The following is a 23743-nucleotide window of genomic DNA, read 5'->3' on the forward strand; positions in this document are numbered from 1 at the left end:
CGCCCTTTCCTCTCTCTGCCTATCTGCCTCCTCTCTCTGCCTCTTTGCCTCCTTGTCATAGAGATGCATCGACTCTTCCTTGCTTAACCCTAGCTTGAACACCAGTTCTAACATTCTTGCCAAATCCATAATTTCTGCCGTCGAAAGATCGGAAAGATCTGAGACAAAGCAAAAGAAAAAAGGAAATGAATCCTGGCTCAGGATCGCCACTTATCTTTGTCACGGATCTCCCCGGAGAACACTCGAACCGAAAGAATGGACTAGGCGAGAGGTGTACCCACACAAACGCACATTCAATACACCCTACGTGACACACCCACTAGAACACAAAACTAACCAAACACAAAACACAGACTATAAAAACACACGACCCGGGCACACTGGTATCAGCGTCTACTACTAGCGTTCGGCGTTCGTGCTCACGTTTGGTTCGGTGTGGCTGCGGCGTTGTATAGATACAGTCTCCGGCATCGAGGCGGCATTTGACACACTTGGGCTGGTGTCGCTGGCGGCGTTCGACGCGCTTGGGCTGGCGTTGCTGGCGGCGTCGCTGGCTGCGTTGTACTAGCTCCAGGTCCAAGCGCCCATGGAGGTGATGCCCATGTTGGCATTGTGGGCACCACCCGGATGGATGGCAACAGCGCTGGAGACACCCCTGGCTGTAGCAGGTGGTAGCGTCCTCTGTTGACTCCCCGGAACGGGCTCAGGCACGGCAGGAAGTCCACAATGCGATGTCGTAGAACGCAAGCTCACCGGCGCAGTGACCGGCGTCGCTCTCTTCCAGCCGATGTGTCCCTGACCCGCCGGAGCCTCCGCTTCTCTGCTGTTCCCCCCTGTGCCTCGCTCTCACTCGCCCTTTTATAGCCTCGGTGTTAGTCCACATAAGCCTTGTCGTCCTCGTCTTCTCTTCTCCACCAATCCTCTCTCTCCACCTCACCGAATGCTTCTCCACCAATCATCTCTCTCCACCTCAACGAATGCTTCTTCTTCCTCTTCTTTATTCTTCCATTAATTCGCGTTGTCTTCTTCACACCTTTTTCCTTTAAAATTTAATTTAGGCTGCTTAATATATGTGACACAGTACCAAGGCAGGAGTGGGTCAGGTTTGTGGGCAATGCTGGGCAATGTGTCCATTATATCTATTTCTTGGCATTTCTCTTCAAGGCGCAGAAGTGGTCTGATTGCCAGAGGTTTGTTGGTAAACAGTGTTCGAGATGGGCACTTTGTAACTATTGGGTAGCATATGTGTTTTGGCATGGAACGAATTTTAAGAATGTATGAGCATGTGAGCATAGTTCTGTCTGTGACTGATGGTTCGTTAGTTTCAACATAAAGACTATTTATGGATGACGTTCTGTAAGCACCAGTTGAAAGACGAAAACCTAAGTTTTGCACTGTGTCGAGTCGTTTCAAGTACGATGGCCTTGCTGAGCCATACACTATGCAACCATAGTCTAAAAAGGAACGCACTAGAGAACGATAAATCTGTAGAAGGCATACCCGATCGGAACCCCAGTGTTTACGGGAAAGGACTTTCAGTATGTTCAAAGACTGCGATGCTTTCTTTTTCAAAGCATTTATGTGAGGCAGGAAAGTAAGTTTTTTATCAAAATTATGCCTAGGAATTTGTGTTCATTCTTAAAAGGTAACTGGGTTTTGTTTATGTGTAGAGTGGGATCTGTCTATAAGCCCGTTTGAGTGAAAAAAGTAACGCCACTATTTTCTGTGTAGAGAGCTAGAAACCGTTCTTATCTGCCCATGTTGCCAGTTTATTTATTGTAAGCTGTATTTGTCTTTCGCATGTAGATATGTTGGAGGATGTGCATGCTATCTGAAGGTCGTCAACATAGACAGAATACACAATAGACCTCGGGATTATTTTCCTAATAGAATTCATTTTTACTAGGAAGTGTTGTACTTAAAATACATCCTTGAGGTACTCCATTCTCCTGAATAAAATTCCTTGAGAGGGTTGAGCCTAGGCGCACGTGGAATGAATGGCTGGACAAGAAGTCTTTTAAGCAATTCAACATTCTGCCTCGGATTCTAAGCTCGGCAAGACCTTGAAGGATCCCGAACCTCCAGGTCGTGTCATATGCCTTTTCTAAGTCAAAAAATACTGCAAGACAGTGCTGTTTATGTACAAAAGATTCTCTGACAGTATTTTCCAGACGAACCAAGTGATCTGTAGTGGAACATCCCTTTTTAAAACCACACTGGTTGATATCAAGAAGGTCACAAGATTGAAGGACAAAAGTTAATCTGAAGTTCAGGGCACTTTCAAACGATTTGGCAAAGCAACTGGTAAGAGCTATGGGGTTATAACTGCTGGGGGAGGTTGGTTCTTTCCCGGGTTTAAGAAATGGTACAATATGAGCTTTTTTCCAGGCGGCGGGTAGTTTGCCTGATACCCAAATTTTGTTAAAGAATCTTAGAAGTGCTTCTACGGCAGACTGGGAAAGGTGGGCTAGCATTTCATAGTGTATTTGGTCGGGTCCTGGGGCTGTTTTTTTGCCGGAAGATAGTACTCTATTGATTTCCTGGAGGGTAATTAAAGTACTGTATTGTTCACTAGCACCTCCACTCGTTGGGAGTCTTCGTTTTTCGGCCAGGTTTTTGTATTTTACGAACGACTGGGTGTAATGTGACGAGCTAGAAATTGCAGCAAAGTGCTCACTCAGTATATCTGCCTGCTCTCTTATATTTGTTTGTTTACCAGGCGGTGTCAAAAGCGGCATTGTGTATGGCAATAAGTTGCCATTTAATTTTCTTACTTGTTCCCACATTTTTTTTTATATCATCTGACTGTTTATGGATGACATATAGCTCTGCCATGACGATTTCTCAGCACTACGACGGACATACCGAGCTTTAGCTCTTGCCTTTTTAAAATTTACTAGGTTGTCGTGTGTGGGGTACCGGCGAAAAATACCCCAAACTATTTTGTCGTTTTTTTGCATCATTATAATCTTGTGTCCATCAAACTTTTTGATAGCCAAGTGGGTGGCAGCTAAGATACAATCAGTGAACTTCTCATTTATTTCATCAATGACAATATTTTCTAAAGGTATTTTCTAAAAGCTAAACAGAGCATCCAGCGTCGCGGTTTTGTCGGGGTTATTTCAGGTGCAGATGTTAGATGATTATTACGGGAAGGTGATCACTGCCATATGGGTTGTCTATGACGTCCCATTTAAAATCGTTGAAAACAGAAAGCGAACTAAAAGAGATCTAAACAGCTCATTTTCCCTGAGGCTGGAGAGCAGTAAGTGGTTTTACCGGAGTTCAGTAGACAAATATTATTCCTCAGAATAAAATCCTCTATAATTTGTCCTCGGGCATCCGTTTTTTCACTCCCTCAGAACGAGGAATGTGCGTTAAAATCACCAACTACCAGATACGGCTCTGGTAGCTGCTCTAAAAGATTTTCTAATTCAGGTATTGTTACTATGAGATGGGGTTCAAGGTAAATACAACACAATGTTAGTGTTTTGTGTGTGATCAGAGTAGCTGCAACAACTTCAAATTTAGTCTTTAGTTGGAGCTCACGAGCCGGGACATTTCTCACTATGATAGCAACGCCACCTGAGAGCCGGCTTGCGTTTTCTCGGTCACGGCGTAATACTTTGTTTCTTGAGTACATTTGTGTTTTTGGGGCCCAAGTTTGTTTTTTGGATACATAAGGCCACGGGTGCGAATGTGGCTAAGATGTCTTTTATATCGCTTAAGTTATTAAATAATCCCCTACAATTCTAGTGTATTAGGAATGCCATTTTGATTTTTTGGGGGATGTATTTAAAAAATTAGGTCCCTATTTCTTTGGGGCCAGTTATGATGCTTTTTTTTTGTTTTTTTCTATCAAGAGAGCTCCGCCCCCGCTGCAGCGGAGGTGAGCTCGGTGCTACGTCCATCACCTCGCTAGAGGTTCTGGCACGCCGCGGACAGCCCTCGGGTGTACTGTTTGTAGGCCTCTCCCGACTGGGAGAAGCCTTGCGGGCGGCTGACCCGGAGGCCGTCGGGCCTTTTTTAGAGGTTGGCAGGGCAGCCTTCACTGCGTCTGACTGGGGCGCGGATGGCCCTGCCTTCAGCTCACTGTGTGTGGCCTGGGCAGATGCCGAAGCCTGGTGTGGTGCCCCGCCCCGTCGTACCACATCGGCGAAAGTTGTTTTTGCCGTGAACAGGAAAGTTCCCCGAGTTCCTTTAATTCTTTTCCGTGCCTCCTGGAATGAAATGTTTTCTTTGGTTTTGATAGTAATAATTTCCTTTTCTTTCTTCCAGGATGGGCAACACCTAGAATATGCGGGGTGGTCCCCTTCACAGTTAGCGCACTTTAGTGCTGCATTGCAGACATCAGATTCGTGCTCATTAGATGCACATTTGGCACAGGTTTGGCGGCCACGAACACTCTGCGATCCATGGCCAAACCTTTGGCACTTAAAACACCGGCGAGGATTTGGAATGTATGGTCTGACTGCTATTTTCATGTAACCTACTTCGGTGGTATCAGGGAGTTGACTGGAGGCAAAAGTTAGGACTAAGTGCTTTGTTGGAATTTCTTTGTCTTCTTTCCTGATTTTTATGTGCTGTACTGCAGTGACATTCTGGTCCTTGAGACCGTCGAGCATTTCTGCTTCTGTCAGAGTGAGGAAGTCTTGTTCTGAAATCACCCCTTTCACAGTGTTGAGGGATCTATGTGCACTGATAGACACAGGTATTTCTCCAAAAGTTGCTATGTTTGAGAGCTTAGAATGCTGTGCTTTGTCTCTGATCTGAAGGAGTAAATCTCCACTGGCCAGATTCGTCACCTTATAGCCATGGCCTAATGATTTATGTGAGAGTCTTTGAAACTATAAAAGGGGAGATTATTTTCGCTTGTTTTTCAGGTACTTCACTGTGTACGAAGTGGTATCTGGGGAAGATTTCTTTTTTTTTGCAGAAACTGTGAAGTGACTTCGGTCCACTCTCGTTTATGAGGGCGATCATTTGCTAAGAGAAGGTTAGCCACATAGTATGTGTGTTTTTCGGCTATGGTGCCAGCCACCCACCATGGAGCCCAACTTGGAGACGGGACAGGAACTTGCAAGCAAGTCCTGCCCACGCCAGCTGTACACCCCAACTATAACCCAATATGACGCAACTCAGGGTAGTTGGTCACACAAGGTTAACCCTCGCCGCCAGGATGAAGGAAAAAGTATTTAAGATAGGAGAAGACAGGACAGTTCTGAGAAAGAAGATAGGAAAGTGAAAGATAGAGGGGAGGACAGGAAAAGGCGACTGCCGGTTTTCCCCGGTCAGGTCAGGCCGGAGGTGCCGTCTACAGGAAACTGGGGCCAAAGTGGTGTGTTGCCTCCGCCGAGGGGCCTTAAAGGTCCAAACGATCGGCATCGGCTCAACCACCAGGATTCCCTTTTCCCCGGACACGGCGATGCCACGCACGGCTAGGCGCGGGTGCTCGGGTCTGTGGTGATGCACTGTTCACCATAAACCCTTTGCGGGGATGTCCCTGCGGATGCTCGGGAACCCGTGGTGTCGCCACTCACCAACGCCTGCAAGCTGCAGACGCCCCCCTGCGGGGATGCTCCCTCATGTGTTCTAGCTACAATATCAAAAGCATCTCCTCGCTGGCATGCCCAGCCCTGACTCGGTACCTCCCCGCTTGGCCAACAAGACTTACGCCAGGCTGTGGAGCGAGGCGTAGTAGTGGCGCCTCTCAGCCGGAGCCATGGCCTCCGCGTTGCTGAAGGCAGGAGCCACGGCTGGCGTCGGAAACTTGTCCTCCAGTGACGCCGCGTCGGTGGCCACTGCGTTGTAAAGGTGCGAAAGAAAAGACACGCTCAGAGTGCAATTTTTCAGCGAAACCTTTTTGTTTCCTGTACCCCACCTGGAAAGACCCCAACACACCCACCAATTTTTATGCCAACTCCCTCCACCAGACAACAAAATTCTGAAACTCTGCATCAGAGATCGGGATCCCACACCAAAACGAATAATCTGAACTCAAGGACATCATGGCCTCCGAGGTAATGAAGCTGCAGATGCAGCAGCCCGTGCACTCATTCCCTGGGAACCTCCCTGTTGCCCTGAGCAGCCTGAATGTCCTACCCCCCCATCCAAAAATCAATGGGCAATGCCAGTATGGCCAATTAAATTATCACATCATCTGGGCCTGCCAATAGAATCGAAGTTATCCTCTATTCCCAACCCCGCTTGCGAGGACTGGGAGGCGACCCTGCTCAGCAGCTTCGGACTAGCGGAATGAGCTCTGGTCCAACAGGCTCATGTGGAGGCGTCGACCAATGACATCCCGGATTAAGGACCACGTCTAGTTCAGTGAGGACCACGAGCTTCACCCTCTCTCATTGTTGAATATAAGTGTTCAACACCACCACCCTCCTGTTTCTAGATGCACTCTCCTCCACTGCCCTCTACCAACAAAGGTCAGATGCCTGAACAAACCTCGGACAGAACTCATGGCACAGCTCCGAAATGCACGCTGGATATACATGCTATTCTGAAAAACAAGAATAACTGCAAGTATGTCCGATGTCCGATGTCAAGAAAAAAAAATGACCCATTTAAGCACCGCCTTAAATGTGTGGAGACGCCAAATTTTTTGTTGGACTGTTCTTTGTATAAAATATTGTGTACTGCACCAGGATGCGCTACACATGCTCCGCGATTCATATATGCATGGTAAATAATTATTTCACAACTTATACTAAGCAATTTCGGTTTCCGAGCATCAGGGTGTGCTATGACATCGCAACCAGGGATGAGCAGCAACCGTGGTCACACGGTCCAAAAAGTGTGACATATGGACTGGCGCTTCATCTGCTCTCGTACACATGTTGTGCGTACCAGTGCCTTTCAAAATGCCAGCAAACTCAGTAGGTGCTGCGATATACTGAGAAGAGCCAAGCGGGCACTCAGCCGACAGTGCGCCAGTCTGTCCATTCCGTGGCCACATTACAACGACACAATGCCTCAGTCCATACCGACAAATACCCGTCACTGTTTTCACTTCATCCCAAGCGCACAGCCGCGCTACAAAACAGCTCCAGAATCGGTGGACTGCAGCTGTACAGCAGCACAAGACTTACTTTGAGCACTATCCTTCTCACATAAGCCAGGTTCACAATAAACTACAGAGATGCAACATATGCTGATTGAAAAATTGGTTTGAGAGAAGGAAATGGCGCAGTAATTGTCTCTTGGACAACCAAAGGAGCCAAGCCTTAAGGAAAGGGAAGAAGGTGGGAGTGAAAGAAGAAAGAAAGGTGCCATAGTGGAGGGCTCTGGAATAATTTCGACCGCCTAGGGATCTTTACCGTGCACTGATTTCGCACAGAGCATGGGCACCTTTTGGGTATTGCCTCCATTGAAACGCGGCCGCCATGGTTGGATTCAAACCTGGGTACTCCGGCTCAGTACACGGAGCACCACAGTGGGTATGTCGACTCACTTCAGAAATTTTGACCCACCACGGGGGTTAAGTGGCTATGGTACTCGCCTGCTGGCCCGAAGGACACAAACTGAATGCTAGACGGGTACTGTGCAATGTCAGTGCATGCTAAAGGACCGCAGATAGTTAAAATTACCCGAAGCCCTCCATTACGACGTAACTCATAGCCTTAGTCGCATTGGGATGCTAAACCCTACAAAACCATAATCTGGAACTTTGAACGAGCACACAACTAAGCTGAACTTCAACATGCGCTGCACTGCTACATTGGCAGAAAGGCTGCAGTGCAGGCCTGTGGAAAGGAGCAAAGGATCAAAGGGTAGGCTGTCATAAAGCATACAACGCTCTGTTCACAATCTGAGGGTATTGAGAAGCTGCTACCCAAGAGGATTTCGAGACACAGCTGAAGAAAGAAAATATGCTATGTGAGGAGACCCATCACATTGAGCCAGATGAAGAATGAAAAAAAATTGGTGGTGGTTTAGCTCTGGTTAAACCTGGAGTGACACGATAGCTACAGCTGGCCGAGTGGAACTTGGTCATGTGACCAACCACATGACGAACCACGTGATCAGCCACGGTGCCGCGCCGCTGACAGCTGCTCCGCACCCCCTGGCCAACCACGTGACAGTGTGGCGGACCCATCACATTGAACCAGATGAAGAATGAAAAAAAATTGGTGGTGGTTTAGCTCTGGTTAAACCTGAAGTGACGCGATAGCTACAGCTGGCCGAGTGGGACTTGGTCATGTGACCAACCACATGACGAACCACGTGATCAGCCACGGTGCCGCGCCGCTGACAGCTGCTCCGCACCCCCTGGCCAACCACGTGACAGTGTGGCGGCGCAGCCATGCTGAAGGCTCAAAATACGGACGGTACAAAAAGATACTTAGGCTATCATACGAGGTAATGAGACAAATGTGCGCTGGCAGTATTGATTGTAGACTTCACTACTAGAATGATCACCTTCCTCTTGCTACTTTGAATTGCATTTCGCCATCTTGTTCCAGGGCTGCATGGGCTTCTTGTGGGTCGAGGCATCTGGAGGGCAGAAGCAAGTGGATGGGCGGTGGGTAGGGCTTTCTGGAGGGTATGGAGATATGTGGTTGGCGTAGCTTCAATAGGGTGTGGGTAGGTTGGTTGGTGGTCACTGGCAGCTGCTAGACGATGAAGGCACGTGCAGAAACCTCTTGGAGGGTGGAAGGGTGGACGGGTAGGGCCTTCTGGAGGGTATGGAGATACCGTATTTACTCGAATCTAGGCCGGCCACGATTCTAAGCCGAGACCCGAAAGTTGAAGGCCACAGAAAAAAAAAAACTTACCTCGATTGTAGGCCGGCCGAAAAAACAACACTGTTTATACCTCATTATCACAATTATTTTTATGACGCGACACGACTGTTCTTACGTCGCCGCGCACGTGAAAGTGCGTGGCGCGAAACGACTGCACCATGTGTCTGCGCATAGGCGACTTGGTGTAGAGAGAGGAACTCGAGTGAGACACAGAGGGAAGCATCGTGCCTGCATGCTCTGCCGAAGCGTGATTGATGGCCCCAAGAGGGACCGTTGAAAAAAAAAAGCTGCCAAAGGAGCTTTGAGAGAAGAGGAGGAGGAGAGGCGGCGTTGGGCGAGGAGACATATGCAACGCCAGCCCGGGATCAGCCCCCGCTCATTCGTCATCATCATCGCTGAGTTCTTTATCGCTGGCCTCCTCGAACAGTGCACTATCTTCACTGCCATCAAGTGCATTAGAGATGCAGCACTTGCGGAATGAGCGTGCAACCAAGCTTTCTGGGATGTCATCCCAGGCTGCAGCTATCCAAGTGGCTACAACTCCCAGTGAGGCGCGCTTTATTCGGCCTGTTGGTGTAAGCTCGCGCCGCTCTTCACTAAGCCAGTCCACGTAGTACTTGCGCAGCCGATCCTTGAAAGGCTTATTGAGGCACACATCAAGAGGCTGCAGCTGGCCTGTCATGCCGCCGGGTATGATGGCGACGTCGGTACCGGCTTCGGAAAGCGCAGCTTTTACGCCGTCAGTGAGGTGTCCACGGTAAGAGTCCAGGACGAGGAGGGAACGTTTGGCCAAGAGGGCCCCTGGACGCCGCTGCCAAACCATTCTGATCCACTGCTCAACCATATCGCTCGCCATCCATCCATTTTCGTTGGCGCGGACGATCACATTTCTTGGAAACACTTCCCGAGCTGGTAGAGTCTTCCTCTTAAAAATTATATACGCCGGCAGCTTGTGGCCATCCGCCGTGCAGACCAGCATTACAGTCATGCGCTGCTTTTCGTATCCGGCCGAGCGCACTTTCACTTCCTTGGCACCTTTTTCGTTCACGGTGCACGCCACTGGCATGTCAAACCATACCGGCGTCTGGTCAGCGTTTCCCATTTGTCCTACGGCGTAGCCGTGCTCCATCCTCTTCCTTATTACGAATCGCTGAAATGAGATCAGCTTCTCTTCGAAGTCGCCCGGCAGCTTTTGACAAATGGACGTGCGACGTCGGAGGCTGAAGCCAAAGCGCTTCTTGAACTTCTGCAACCAGCCCCGGCTGGCTTTGAACAGTTCCCGGGGGACGCCTCGCTCTCTCGCCAGCTCTCTTGCTTTGGCTTGCAGCACTTCCGTGGTCACTGGAAGTGCCGCTGACCTCTGCGTCTCCACAAACTCGGCCAGAGCTACCTCCACTTCTGGATGGCTGCCTTTCTTGGGGCCCGTGAAAGCCGTTCTCGTTGCCGCGCAAGCAAAAATTTCGTTACGCTGCCCCCTCCAACGGCGAACATTCTTCTCATCCACGCCGAAGTCCCGCCTGGCTTGAAGATTTGACGACTGCTCTGCAGCGACTATAACTTTCCGCTTGAAGGCGGCACTATAATGGCACCGCCTGTTTGGTGCCATGGTGTTGGTGATAAAAACTACGCACGAAAACTTCACTGCTGCGAATGTGCTCACGCCACCGCACGAGAACAGAACAAGGCCAAAATGGCAGCCAGTGCTCATGTGTGCTTTGATCAGTATCGGCTACGGATAGCAACAGCTACGGATAGCAACGGCTACAGTGCTGTCTTTCGTTGGCGTTTTGTGGGGGCGCCACCTGCGTGCTACATTTATTCGTATTTTATGAATACGAAACCTCGAAACGAAATCCTCGAATCTAAGCCGACATAAGAGTTCTAGATCTCGTTTTTTTGAAAAAACTATCGGCCTAGATTCGAATAAATACGGTATGTGGTTGGTTGATGGTCATTGGCAGCTTCTAGACGGTGACGGCGTGTGCAGAGACCTCCTGGAGGGCGGAAGGGTAGACGAGTAGGGCCTTTTGGAGGGTATGGGGATAGGTGGTTGGTGTGGGTAGGTTGGTTGGTGGTCATTGGCAGCTTCTAAACGATGACGGCGTGTGCAGAGACCTCCTGGAGGGCGGAAGGGTGGACGGGTAGGGCCTTCTGGAGGGCATGGAGATAGGTGGTTGGTGTGGGTAGGTTGGTTGGTAGTCATTGGCAGCTTCTAGACAGTGAAGGCGTGTGCAGAGGCCTCCTGGAGGGTGGAAGGATAGACGGGTAGGGCCTTCTGAAGGGTATGGAGATATGTGGTTGGTGTGGGCAGGTTGGTTGGTGGTCATTGGCAGCTTCTAAACGATGACGGCGTGTGCAGAGACCTCCTGGAGGGCGGAAGGGTGGACGGGTAGGGCCTTCTGGAGGGCATGGAGATAGGTGGTTGGTGTGGGTAGGTTGGTTGGTAGTCATTGGCAGCTTCTAGACAGTGAAGGCGTGTGCAGAGGCCTCCTGGAGGGTGGAAGGATAGACGGGTAGGGCCTTCTGAAGGGTATGGAGATATGTGGTTGGTGTGGGCAGGTTGGTTGGTGGTCATTGGCAGCTTCTAAACGATGACGGCGTGTGCAGAGACCTCCTGGAGGGCGGAAGGGTGGACGGGTAGGGCCTTCTGGAGGGCATGGAGATAGGTGGTTGGTGTGGGTAGGTTGGTTGGTAGTCATTGGCAGCTTCTAGACAGTGAAGGCGTGTGCAGAGGCCTCCTGGAGGTTGGAAGGGTGGACGGGTAGGGCCTTCTGGAGGGTATGGAGATAGGCGGTTGGTGTGGTAGGTTGGTTGGTGGTCATTGGCAGCTTCTAGATGGTGAAGGCGTGTGTAGAGACCTCCTCGAGGGTGGACGGGTAGGACTTTCGGGAGGGTACGGAGATAGCTGGTTGGCGTAGCTTCAATAGGGTGCGGGTAGGTTGGTGGTCATTGGCAGCTTCTAGACGGTGAAGGAGTGTGCAGAGACCTCCTGGAGGGTGGAAGGGTGGATGGGTATGGCCTTCTGGAAGGTATGGAGATAGGTGGTTGGTGTGGGTAGGTTGGTTGGTGGTCATTGGCAGCTTCTAGATGATGAAGGCATGTGCAGAGACCTCCTGGAGGGTGGAAGGTTGGATGGGTAGGTCTTTCTGGAGGGTATGGAGATACAGTTAAAACTCGATTTAAAGAAGTTGAGGGGAGCCGTGAATTATTTCGTTAAATCGAGAACTTCGTTAAATTGAATGAGGCATTTCTTGGGCACATAATTCAGTACATTCGATTACAGTAAAACCTCGTTAAAACGTACCCGCTTAAACAGTACTTTCGTTTTAAAAGTAGTAAAGTCAAGTCCCCGACTGAGCACCCATTGAACATAATGCATTTTGCATCCGCATAAACCGTACCAGCTTATCGCGGTCGTATCGGTTAGCACGTACCATTTTCACTTTTCGTCGCACTCGCGCGTGACGAATTCACGCCGGTAGCACCGACCCAAAGGACGGTTCGGCTAGCGGCGCAACAATCTTCTTTAAATACTGCCGACGGGACGGCAAGCCACACAGCTAATGACAAATTGGCGCCAAAGTTGGTAATCATACAACTAGCGCAATCTTTGGGGGTCCGTATGGTCCTCGTCATGAACCCCCGCGCTACTTTCGACTGGGTAGCGCCAACACCACGACCGGCGCCGCTAGCGCGTATGAAAAGAAACAACAAAAATTCTTACTCGACAAGAAAGGCCCGAGGGGACTACAAATTTATTTTCCGCCAAAGAAGTCGGTGATCTTTGCCTGCGTGCGCTTTGTGAGCAACGGCCGCACCGATTTCTCGTAGGTCTGAAGTGCGTCCAGCGCGTCTTCCGTCCCCTCGTGTGCGCCGGCAAAATGTCGCAGCAGATCGAGAGCATCCATCACCTGACCTGGTGTTGGCACGGGAGCTTCGGCACCTGCAGGGTCGTCGGCAGCGTCTTCAGCCGTCACTCCCTCCACGCTTCCTACAAGCCGCAACATATCGGCATCAGTCAAAACTTCCGTTGTGACTGCGTTTGCGTCGGCGTTCACGTAGTCTGAGAAACTTATGCCTGTGGGCACTTCATCCACTGAGCGAAGGTGTTCCCAGGCATCTTCATCCTCGTGCACGGCGCTCGCGCAGTCCGGACCAGCTTCGGCAGTTTCAGGGCCTAGTGTACCGAAACCGGCAGTCCTGAAGCAGTTGGCAATTATCGACGGCCTCAATGGTCTCCAAGCCGCCGCCACCATCTCAACCGCCATAAAAATATCTATTTTCGTCTCGCGCTTCAGCTCCAGGTTGAGAACTCTGTCGACGACTCGACGCTTGTATGCGCACTTCATGCTATTAGGTAATTATCCCTTGATCCAAGGGCTGAACCACGGACGTTGCGTTTGGGGGGAAGTAGCGGAGCTCCACGCTGGTCAGCTCGACCTCTGCAACGTAGTGGGCCGTGCAGTTATCCAGCAACAGGCACACTTTCCTTTTCTGGCGACACATGTCGCTGTCAAATTCCTTCAGCCATGTAGCGAAAATGGCACGCGACATCCACGCCTTTGAATTGGCAACGTACTTCACAGGAAGCTTTTTGGTGCCTTTAAAACAGCGCGGCCTCGCACTCTTTCCGATGACAAGCGGGTCTCGTTTGTCGGTGCCGTCCATGTTGACGCACAGCAAAAGAGTCAGCCTTTGTTTGCTGTGTTTGCCGCCGTGGCACGCCTGCCCCTTCAGGGCGAGTGTTTTTTTAGGCAGCATTTGGTAGAATAGACCGCTCTCGTCGGCGTTGTAGACGTCGCTGGGGGCATATTTTCCCAGAATGTCGGGCACGTTTTCAGACTGCCAGTCGCCGACTACAGCCATGCTTACGCTGCTCGCTTCACCGCTAAGCACTTTCCCGACGATGCCGTGTCGTTCTTTGAAGCGCGACAGCCAGCCGGGACTTGCCTTGAACTCGTTGTCGCCCAGCAAGCACGCGAAAGAGCGAGCTTTTGTTGGAGCAGGTCTCCACTCACGGGAATAGTACTATTCTTCGCCCGCAAATCCATAAACCAGGCGAAGAGGGCCTCTTCCATTTTGCTTTGAGGAGTGGTCTTCAGCGTTTTTTTGCGCGAGAGATTCCCCGACGAAGTGGCGCGGAGGATGTCATCTTTCCCTTTCAATATTGTGGAGAGAGTACTCGCTGGAATGCCATGTGATGCAGCCACGTCACATTTCTTCTGTCCACTTGTCACAGCACGAATTATGTCCGCTTTCTCGTCCAGGGTAAGCCTTTTTCGTTTCTTGCAGGGCTCCATCTGCTAGTCAGGAGGGTTAGCGGCGCGCTTGCTCGCACACACCACGTCCGCGTTCACGATAGCAAGGCTAGACTGATGGAGGCCTAACAAGCTGAGCTTGACAAAGACGTGCGTTCAAAGGCACGGGGAAATCCTCACAAGAGCGAACACAGAGCACAACACACAAACACACACAAAAAAAAACACGCGAACTGCAACAGCGCCATCTATGAAATGTGGCACGAAACTTTTTTACTGCTGGCGCCATCTCGTGAGCTCGACTCAAAATTAAAACTCGTTTTGCGCCGCGCAGTTTGAAAAAAGCGACGGGATGAAGATGCTCCGCGCTGTTACCGCTGACTCGCAATAAATAAATTTTGGGGTGCTGTCTACAAAAGACCAAAAATTAACACTTTTTCCCCTTTATTTCTCGAAAAAAGGTTCGTTAAATCGGGACAGATCACGGAATCGGTTTCGTTATTTCGGGTTAGTCAAAGCATTGAACCCTATGGGCGTCTGAGGGGGAATTGGGATACCTTCGTTAAATCGAGATTTTCGTTAAATCGGGTTTAGTTAAATCGAGTTTTGACTGTAGGTGGTTGGCGTAGATTCAATAGGGTGTGGGTAGGTTGGTTTGGTGGTCATTGGCAGCTTCTAGACGGTGAAGGCGTGTGCAGAGACCTCCTGGAGGGTGGAAGGGTGGACGGGTAGGGCCTTCTGGAGGGTGGCGATGAGAGAAGCTTTCGCTGGGTGGAGGTGGGTTGGTTGGTGGTGAGCGCCAGCTTCGGGGTGGTGAAGGTGTGTGCAGGGCGATGGTGAGGAATCAGATACAGTCGACTCACGTTAATACGAAGTTCACGGGGACCGCAAAAAAACTTCTAATTAAACTAACTTCCAATTAAGCAAAAAACAAAAAAACAGCACTTTATTAGTAGCGAGATCGAGTATTTTCTCTAAGAAAAATAGTCGGCAATCTTCTGCTTCTTCTTGCCGAATCGCGCTGCTGAAAGCAAGTTCTGCAGGCTGTAGATGTGGCGGAACGCTTCTTCCGCGTCAACTTCAGTGGCAAAGAAGCACTTCACGAGAGCAAGGCCCGCAGCTGCATCGGCAGCCTTAGGTTGCGGCTCGTCTTCAACGTCATTGTCGCTTTCCTGGATCGCTTCCTGGGGCCGAATAATCTCCACAATCTCGTTATCCATCAGTGCACTGCACGTTTCGACCGCCTTCTCTACGGCGACGTAATCTTCAAAATTGACGTCCCCGAGAGCGTCACCAAAATCAGTGCCGTCAAGCTCGCTTGTTGACGCTTCCTCCGATGAAATTGCAGAGGCATCCTCCGAAGAAGCTGCCACAAAACCGCAAGCCCTGATGCAGTTTGCGATGGTTTTTGCTTCACACGATCCCATGCTCGCGCTATCATGTGGATAGCACTGAGCAGGCTCACCTCGTATTTTGTGGAGTTGTCCATACACAAAATCATGCGCTCAAGGAGGTGCCGCCTGTATAGGACCTCAACATTTTTGATGATGCCTTGGTCCATTGGCTGCAAAACAGATGTGTTCGCAGGCAAAAATGCGAGGCGTATTGCACTCAAGGCTGGCACATCCATGCGAGCACTGCAGTGATCCACAAGGAACAACACCTTACGGTTCGAGGAAGCAAACTTGCGGTCCAATTTGGTTATCCAGCTCTTGAAGATTTCGGTCATCATCCACGCTTTCTTGTTCGACTCATAGTCCACAGGCAGCGTCTTTACACATTTAAAACATCTCGGCTTGGCGGCTTTCCCGATCACAAGTAAGCAACATCGTTCCGTGCCAGTTATGTTAGCCGCGATCAGCACCGACACCCTCTCCTTGCTGCGTTTGCCTCCAGCACAGTCGTCATCCTTGAATGTCAAGGTCTTCTCTGGTAGAAGCCAACGAAGAGTGCAGTCTCATCTGCATTGAAGATGTCTTCTGGCTTGTATTCACTGAGATATTCACACAGCTTTTCGTCCTTCCACATGGCGCATGTTTCCTGGTTAACGGACGCTTGTTCACCACACACGCTCTTAAAAGCAAGGTCATGGCGATGCTTGAAGCGCATCAGCCATCCATCTGACGAAACGAAGTCATCGATCCCCAACATTGCTGCAAGCATTAAGGCTTTTATCGCAACGATGTCTCCGCTGAGAGGAAGTTTGTTGCTCCGGGCCTCCCTAATCCAAATCAGCAGAGCCTTCTCCAACTCTAGGTAAGCAGCGGTGCGCATTCGCTTCCGCGACGTCTTGAACTTGTTTTCAAATGCATCCATTATTGTGCGCTTGTTCTTGATGAAGTTTGAGAGCGTGTTCAGTTTGATTCCGTACTTCCGCGCAATGTCTTGTTTGGCGGCACCTCCCTTCTCAACTTCCTTCAATACCTCGACTTTTGTTGCCAGGTCGAGCATGCGATAAGAGCCGTGGTTTGCCATGGCTATCAACGGTGCGACTACATACAGTCAATTCCGAAGAGTAGGATTACCCGCGGAACAACCTAGCCAACGAGCTGCCCACACAATGCAACAAAGGTGGTCAATCAACACACGCCTCGACATACCCTGCGCACGCTGCAAGCCTAATCTCGCAAAATCTCACCACTGCCAGTATTCAGCGCTGCTAGCACCTATGACACCTGCGTGCCCTTCGCGATCAGCTCCGGCCACGCACGGCAGCCGCTTGCCTCTCGCCGGAGCTGATCACGGAGACCACAGCAGTTGCAGCAATGAATAATCACGCCACTCCAAGAATGGCGGCGCTGCGGACGGCTGCGATGCCGATGACACCAACGCGGAGTACGGAGCTATTGTAGCACTTGAAGAATTGCACATTCTGCCAAAGAATGACGGTTATCTCGAGGATCCCAGCTGAAAATCAACTTCCAATTAAACAAAATTACTGGATGAGGACTTCGAATTATCGAGCAATTTCTTCCATAGGGTTACATGCCAAACTCACGAGACCAGCTCTTCACTTCTAATTAACCGAAAATTCCAATTCCAAGCGGCTTCAAATTATCGGGAGGCGACTGTACCTGGAAATTCTTCAAAAGTATGAGGTGTTTGAATCAGCCGTACATCAGGTTTATACCACGAAAAAAAAGGGCGGAGTTTGCAAGTGTGCCTGGTCTTTGGTCAAGAATCGCCAGCCCCATAGTTGGATACAACTTAAAAAACCAGCAGTTGGAACGCTAGATTATGGTCTGCAGCGTCCTGTGTTACTCCACTAGCCAACCGCAACAGTAAACAAAATGAACTTTCTATTGTTTGACTACTAAACAAGCCAGATATAAAAAATTCTGGAGCTTATTTTTCTTCTTGTGATCAGTTTCGTGTGCAGGGAACAAGAAAAGTTTCAACAACTGACCACTTTTTGTAGTGGAGGAATTCTGTGCGGCAGTTGTGAATATAGGCAGAACTTCATTGCAGGCTTAGGTTCTATTCGACTATAGCTTCTGAGTGGAAGGTGCACCTGAAAACTGCTCAAGAACTGAAATCCAATGAAACAGCCCTCGCAACATATCCTTCCAAGAAAGACAAAAAGTGAATACAAATTTCAAAACGTCCTTTTGGGCTGGAATGCAAATTTGTAGTCTCTTCAACTGCTCTCAGATATTTGTCAATCTCACACAACTTTGTTGAAGCAGCGAAAACATTCAGCTGTTTGTGGATGCTGTATCAATCAAGCGCCATTCTTTGAAGATATAACACAAAACATTACTTGATGCTTCAGCCATCTTCAGTCTTAGAAGAGAGACCTCTGCAAAACTTGCAAGGCATGTGTTTGAAAAGTAAATTTGTATGTTTCTCTCATGTCTTATGCTTCCCACAGAACTTCATGAATTTTTCATTCTGCAACTGCAGAACTTCAAAATTTTGACCGCCAAAAGTTAGGCACCTTATGCATCATGAAAATAGAGCAGCGCGTAACAAAACAGGACACAAAGGAGAGACACGGAACGACACGAGCGCTAACTATCAACTGTTTATTTCTTGCTGTCGCTACGTATAAATACATGAGTTAGCGCTCGTGTCGTTCCGTGTCTCTCCTTTGTGTCCTGTTTTGTTACGCGCTGCTCTATTTTCATGGATCACCAACTCGCCCAACAAGCAACACTTATGCATCATTGCATAGAAGAAAATGAGCAACCAAAAAGTTGGTGGCTATACTCCCTTATTAACGAAAACAAATTACTTACCACCAACAACTACAAACGATAGATTTTTATTACCTTTACACGCCAGGCACAAAGACTGTGCCTGCATTCTGTCTGAACTAATTTAGTTCAAAAACGAAGAAAAAGAACCACTGCACAGTAAGCGACAGGAGACGAAGGTAGACATGCTGTGAGGCAAGAAACAAATGGAGCTGTGTGAACCTGCAGCTTCAGCTCAAGCAGCAAATTTGCAGTCCTCACCTTCGTCCCAGTTTTCTTCCTGGTAGTTCTCAAAGTAGGTCGGTGGCGGCATGGTGGTGTCCCCCGACGGACCATCTCGCTCGGAAGCTGGAAAGTGGAAAGCACACCACGTTATATGCAAGCTGCCATTTTACCTCAAAGGAAGCAAGCAAAACACTGCTCACCCTCCAAGTGCTTATTCTGCTCACTACGCAGAAACTCAGCAGTATAACAGGCAGTGAAGCATTCACAGACTGCGATGTTCATGAACAAAAGCAATGCATGAAAGTTCCAAGCAGCCAAAATTTGCATGTGAAAACAGCAGAATCTCAGTGATACAATCACGGATGAAAAATTTGTAGAATTCCCAGGCGGCGGTGCACATTGTACAATGTGCACAAATTCAGATGCTCCGAACATTCTCTCACCCCACTACAGATGATACAAACGTGTACTAGCGACCACACCTTCGAGCACTTTACTTCACCTCAAGTTGTTTGTAACACCATAGACTGCGGCGATCTGAGCCAATCCAAATGGCATGTGCTGCAATACGTGTTCCTCCGTGCCGCTCACCCCACGCCTCCATCCCCAGGAAGGAAAGAACACCAGTGCCCAGCTGCTGCTGGGCACTGGTTGATTCAGCTGATCCAGCGGACGCCATGTTTACGAATGGATGCGCACCACTTTGCAGCAAGCCTCAGCCATACTGTGTTTGTGCACTTTTTCTGCAAATTTAACTAGTGAATTTGACTAGTGATTTACCAGAAATTTAACCACTACTAATTCAACCAGTAAAAGCTGTACTTTCAAAACACAGCCCTGAACTACCTTTTCACCAAATGTAATAATTCTTTACAAAATCCAATAGACACCTATTAAGACGAACTCGGTTCAGACAAATTCTCGGATAAGGTGAACAGTATGAGACCACTTGGTCGGCTCCCGATAGAGGTCAATGTAAAAAAAATCTGCATAAGAAAAGATGTTTCGTGTGTGCTTCATTTAAGACACACTTTAGCAGCGACCGTGAAAACCGGCAACCCTGTGCAACGGCGCTCGCGGGGCTTCTGCGAGGCTCTAGCAACCGAAGGAGAGAAATATTTTAACACTGCCAAGGAAGAAACCATGCTCCGACAAGATAGCTCCTGGGCAACGCCGCGCAAGTGTGCGAGGAAGCTGCCTTGTGGAGACGCGGGCAGTATGGGCGCACTGACAAGTGGCTGCTGCCACCATCCGAAGTGTGGGTTTCTAGCGGGGAAGCTTTCTTGCCCAACCGGGGAAAGCAAGGCACCTTCGCACGGCGCAGCGATGCCCGATCTCTGCGCCCGATCTCTGTATTGTGCGTGCATCTCGTGCCATGCGGTGCCTCCAGCGTGCGAGAAGATGTGTAAGCAAGGAGTGCACCCGTTCGTTGACTTTTGACTTAAACAGTTGTGTGCTGTCCCGAGTTCAGTTTAAATTTTCCCGCCCAGGCGCCGGCTTCATCTCCGAACACTGGACTCCTCTCTTCTTCGCTCTGTTTCTTCCTTCTCCCCGTGCGCCTTCACTCTCGCCTGCGTTCTTTCTCCCTCTTAAGTGCTGCGGCAAACAGCACGAGAAGGAGAGGAAGAATTTGGCAGCGACGTCAGGCAGTTCATCGAGAGGGATTTCTATGTCGACGATGGGTTGAAGTCTCTCTCCAAAGACAAGGACGCCATCAGCCTAATACGCCGCACTCAACAGATGTTGGCCGCATCAAACCTTAAGCTCCACAAGATAGCCTCTAACTCCCCTACAGTGTTGGAAGCATTTCCAGAAGAAGACCGTGCCAAGGATTTGAAGGATCTTGACTTGTGTAATGGCTCACAGCCAATCCAACGCAGTCTGGGAGTTTCTTGGAATCTGAAGAAGGATGTCTTCACATTTATGACTCCAATCCAAGAAAAGCCATTCACTCGGCATGTTGTCTTGTCAGTGGTGAATAGTCTGTACGATCCACTTGGGTTTGTTGCTCCAGTCATCATTCGAGGGAAGTCCCTCCTCCGAGTGCTAGTCGCTGAGGCATGCGACTGGGACTGCCCACTTCCTGACGACAAGAGAGCCGCCTGGGAGACGTGGAAAGGCTCCTTGCAAGTACTCGAGCAGCTGGACATACCTCGCACCTATGCCCCTGCCTCACTCACTACAGAGTGCAAGGAACTGCACATATTCTCTGATGCATCAGCCAAACCTGTGGCTGCAGTGGCATACCTCAGAGTGACATATCCAGATGGTGCGTGTCATGTCGGGTTCATCATAGGAAAGGCTAAGCTAGCACCGCATCCGGAACACATCATCCCAAGGCTTGAACTGTGCGGTGCTGTGTTCGCAGTGGAGCTAGTAGAGCTTATCAGTCGTGAAATAGATATGGAACTTGATGCTGTAAACTTCTATACTGACAGCAAAGTCGTCCTAGCTATATACATAATGAGACGCAAAGGTTTTTTGAGTATGTAAGTAACAGGGTGGAACGCATCAGGAGCTCGACATGGCCAGAGCAACGGCACTATGTTCCTTCTGACATGAACCCAGCAGATCTCGGAACCAGGTCTGTGCCAGCAGCCCAAATGGCAGGATCGACCTGGCTAACAGGCCCAGACTTTCTGTATGGTCAAGATCACTGCTTGCAGGTATTGAAGGGCAAGTTCGACTTGGTCGATGCGGGTTCCGACACGGAGGTGCGGCCCCAGGCAAATGTTCTCGCAACCAGTGTAGACGTAAAAAAACTCGGCAGCAAGCGGTTCGAGCGCTTCTCAAGTCGGATTAGGCTGACTCGCGCAGTTGCAATGCTTATACGGCTGGTGGACAAAATTCAGGGCACTTCCGAAAAGGTGTCAAACTCCCCGCATAACAGCTCAGCTCACCAACTGCGCCCTTCTACAGAGCGCGTAGCCCGAGCAAAGGCAGTCATTATTCTATCTGTCCAGAAGGAAGCCTTTCCAGTGGAGTTGAAAAGCTTGCAATGAGGAAAGCGACTACCGAAGTCAAGCCCTCTGTGGAGACTGGATCCATGGGTTGATTCCGACGGTCTTTTGGGAATTGGTGGCCGACTAGGCAGGGCCAACCATTTCGACCAGCAAGAGCAGAAGCCCATCATCATGCCAGGGCGACACCATGTCACCACCCTGATTGTGCGGCATTATCACGAACAGGTCAAACATCAAGGACGCCATTTCACTGAGGGAGCAGTCAGGGCAGCTGGGTTCTGGATCGTCGGAGCTAAGCGTAGCATCGCCTCATACATACACAGCTGTGTTACATGTTGTAAGCTCAGAGAAAGGCAGCTACAGCAGAAGATGGCAGACCTGCCCGCAGAAAGACTAAGCACCGAGCCACCTTTCACTTATGTCGGATTAGATGTATATGGCCTGTGGCAAGTCGCGTCTCGTCGCACCAGAGGCGGTGAGGCCAACAGCAAATGATGGGACGTGCTCTTAACTTGCATGAGTATGCGCGCTGTTCATATCGAAGTAATCGAGAGCATGGATACCCCAAGTTTTATTAATGCGCTCCGGAGATTCTTTGCCATAAGGGGCCCGGCAAAACAACTGAGGTCTGATTGTAGGACAAATTTTGTTGAAGCATGCTCCGAACTAAAAGTGAGCACCAGTGGCCCAGACCACGAGAAGCTAGGAATATTCCTGTCAGACCACGAATGCACTTGGGTATTCAATCCCCCTCATGCTTCTCACGAGAGGAGTGTGGGAAAGAATGATAGGAATCACACGGCGAATTCTGGACTCCATGCTTCTTGAGAGTACCTCTCGTCGCCTTACTCACGAAGTCATGGTAACCCTCTTGGCAGAAGTCTCAGGGATCATAAATTCGCGTCCCCTAGTTCCTGTCTCAACGGACCCTGAGTGCTGGGAAGTGCTAACTCCTGCAACGCTTCTGACCCAGAAGGTCGGCAGCAACACAGTGGCACCAGTCTTAAATGACAAAGATATATATCGGCGACAGTGGCGGCAGGTTCAGTGGCTGGCCGACGCCTTTTGGTGCCGCTAGCGATACGAGTTCCTTACCACCCTGCAGAGTCGTCGTAAGTGGCAGGGCCCAACTCGAAGTCTCAAGGCAGGTGACCTCGTTCTCCTGAGAGACAACCAAGTTCATCACAACGAGTGGCCTATGGGACTCATTGTGAACGCTATCGCGAGTGCGGACGGCAAGGTGCGGAAGGTCGAGATCAAGATGGCAACACGGGGAGTGAGAACGACGCTTCTCTGTCCTGCTTATTTCGCGTGAGGGCTGAAAACATCATATAGTGGTTATATGTATAACCAGACGGGGAGTGTGCTGTCCTGAGTTCAGTTTCGAATTTCCCGCCCAAGCGCCGGCTTCATCTCCGAACACTGGACTCCTCTCTTCATCGCTCTGTTTCTTCCTTCTCCCCGTGCGCCTTCACTCTCGCCTGCGTTCTTTTTCTTTCTCCCTCTTAAGTGCTCCCTCTCCCGGAGTTCCATGTCAGGGGACTAGTGACTCATTCGTTGTTACAACCGCGCTGCACGACTGTGGCACCACCGCGTTTTTACAAGTTTGTAAATGCAAGATAAAGTTTAAATTTTCGTTGTGTTTGCGACCTGTTAACTATCTGAGGAGTGGCCGCAGCCCCAATGCCTGCCACAGAATCAGAACAAGTTGGGAGCCAAATTTTGCATGGCACGCCTGCCCGTAGAGTTAACAGCTATGCTGTGGTAGAAACGAGATAAGAGAGGGGCACGCCCAGCAGGACACCTTCACAATGCTCAGTGCCTCAAAAATCAAATCAGGAAAAAAATAGTTGCTACAAGAGAGAGAAGAGAGTGAAAAAGTGAAAAAATAAATCTACACCAATGCTGTTTTCAAGAGAATAACGCGCCCATTTCATGTATGTTCAATTCGCAATTATTCTATCACTGAGAGGACATCTATTCAAGTAACATATGCACAGCATGCTTAAGAGTGATTTCCAAGGGCACTCCTGTTAGGACGAACTTTTGATAAGATAAACTTTCTGGTCCCTTCAAGGGGGTCTACTGTAGTCTCAACACTGCCCAAATATTTGAGGGACTATTTGTTGTCTTCCTTGGCCCTGATTGGTCAAAATCCCTGTATCTGGCTGGAAAGTATAGAGCATTCGCCAGCAGAGCAGTGCCACAAGATTAATCTGCTTCCTAAAGATGTCCCTGCAATGGCAAGAACTGTGTGGTTTGTAAAACAAAAGGTGAAAAGGCACCCACAACACTCAAGAAGACGCAAGTTTATCTTAAAAGAATTGTGAAGTTCTGCACAAATG

At 49.6% G+C, this 23743-nt stretch overlaps 1 protein-coding gene across 2 annotated transcripts in view; it reads right to left on the reverse strand.

Annotated features, from left to right (window-relative positions):
- LOC144128018 (uncharacterized) overlaps positions 1–23743 on the reverse strand; it is a 72906-nt gene that overhangs the window by 37600 nt on the left and 11563 nt on the right. For both annotated transcript variants that reach the window (XM_077661070.1, XM_077661069.1), the window contains exons 4-5: positions 18472–18558; positions 5675–5801 (exon numbers count right to left, since the gene is read on the reverse strand). In XM_077661070.1, coding sequence (XP_077517196.1) covers positions 5675–5801; positions 18472–18558 — 214 coding nt within the window. The remainder of the gene's footprint in view (positions 1–5674; positions 5802–18471; positions 18559–23743) is intronic.

Source organism: Amblyomma americanum, chromosome 4, assembly GCF_052857255.1.
Source record: "Amblyomma americanum isolate KBUSLIRL-KWMA chromosome 4, ASM5285725v1, whole genome shotgun sequence".
Taxonomy (NCBI): Eukaryota; Metazoa; Arthropoda; class Arachnida; order Ixodida; family Ixodidae; genus Amblyomma; species Amblyomma americanum.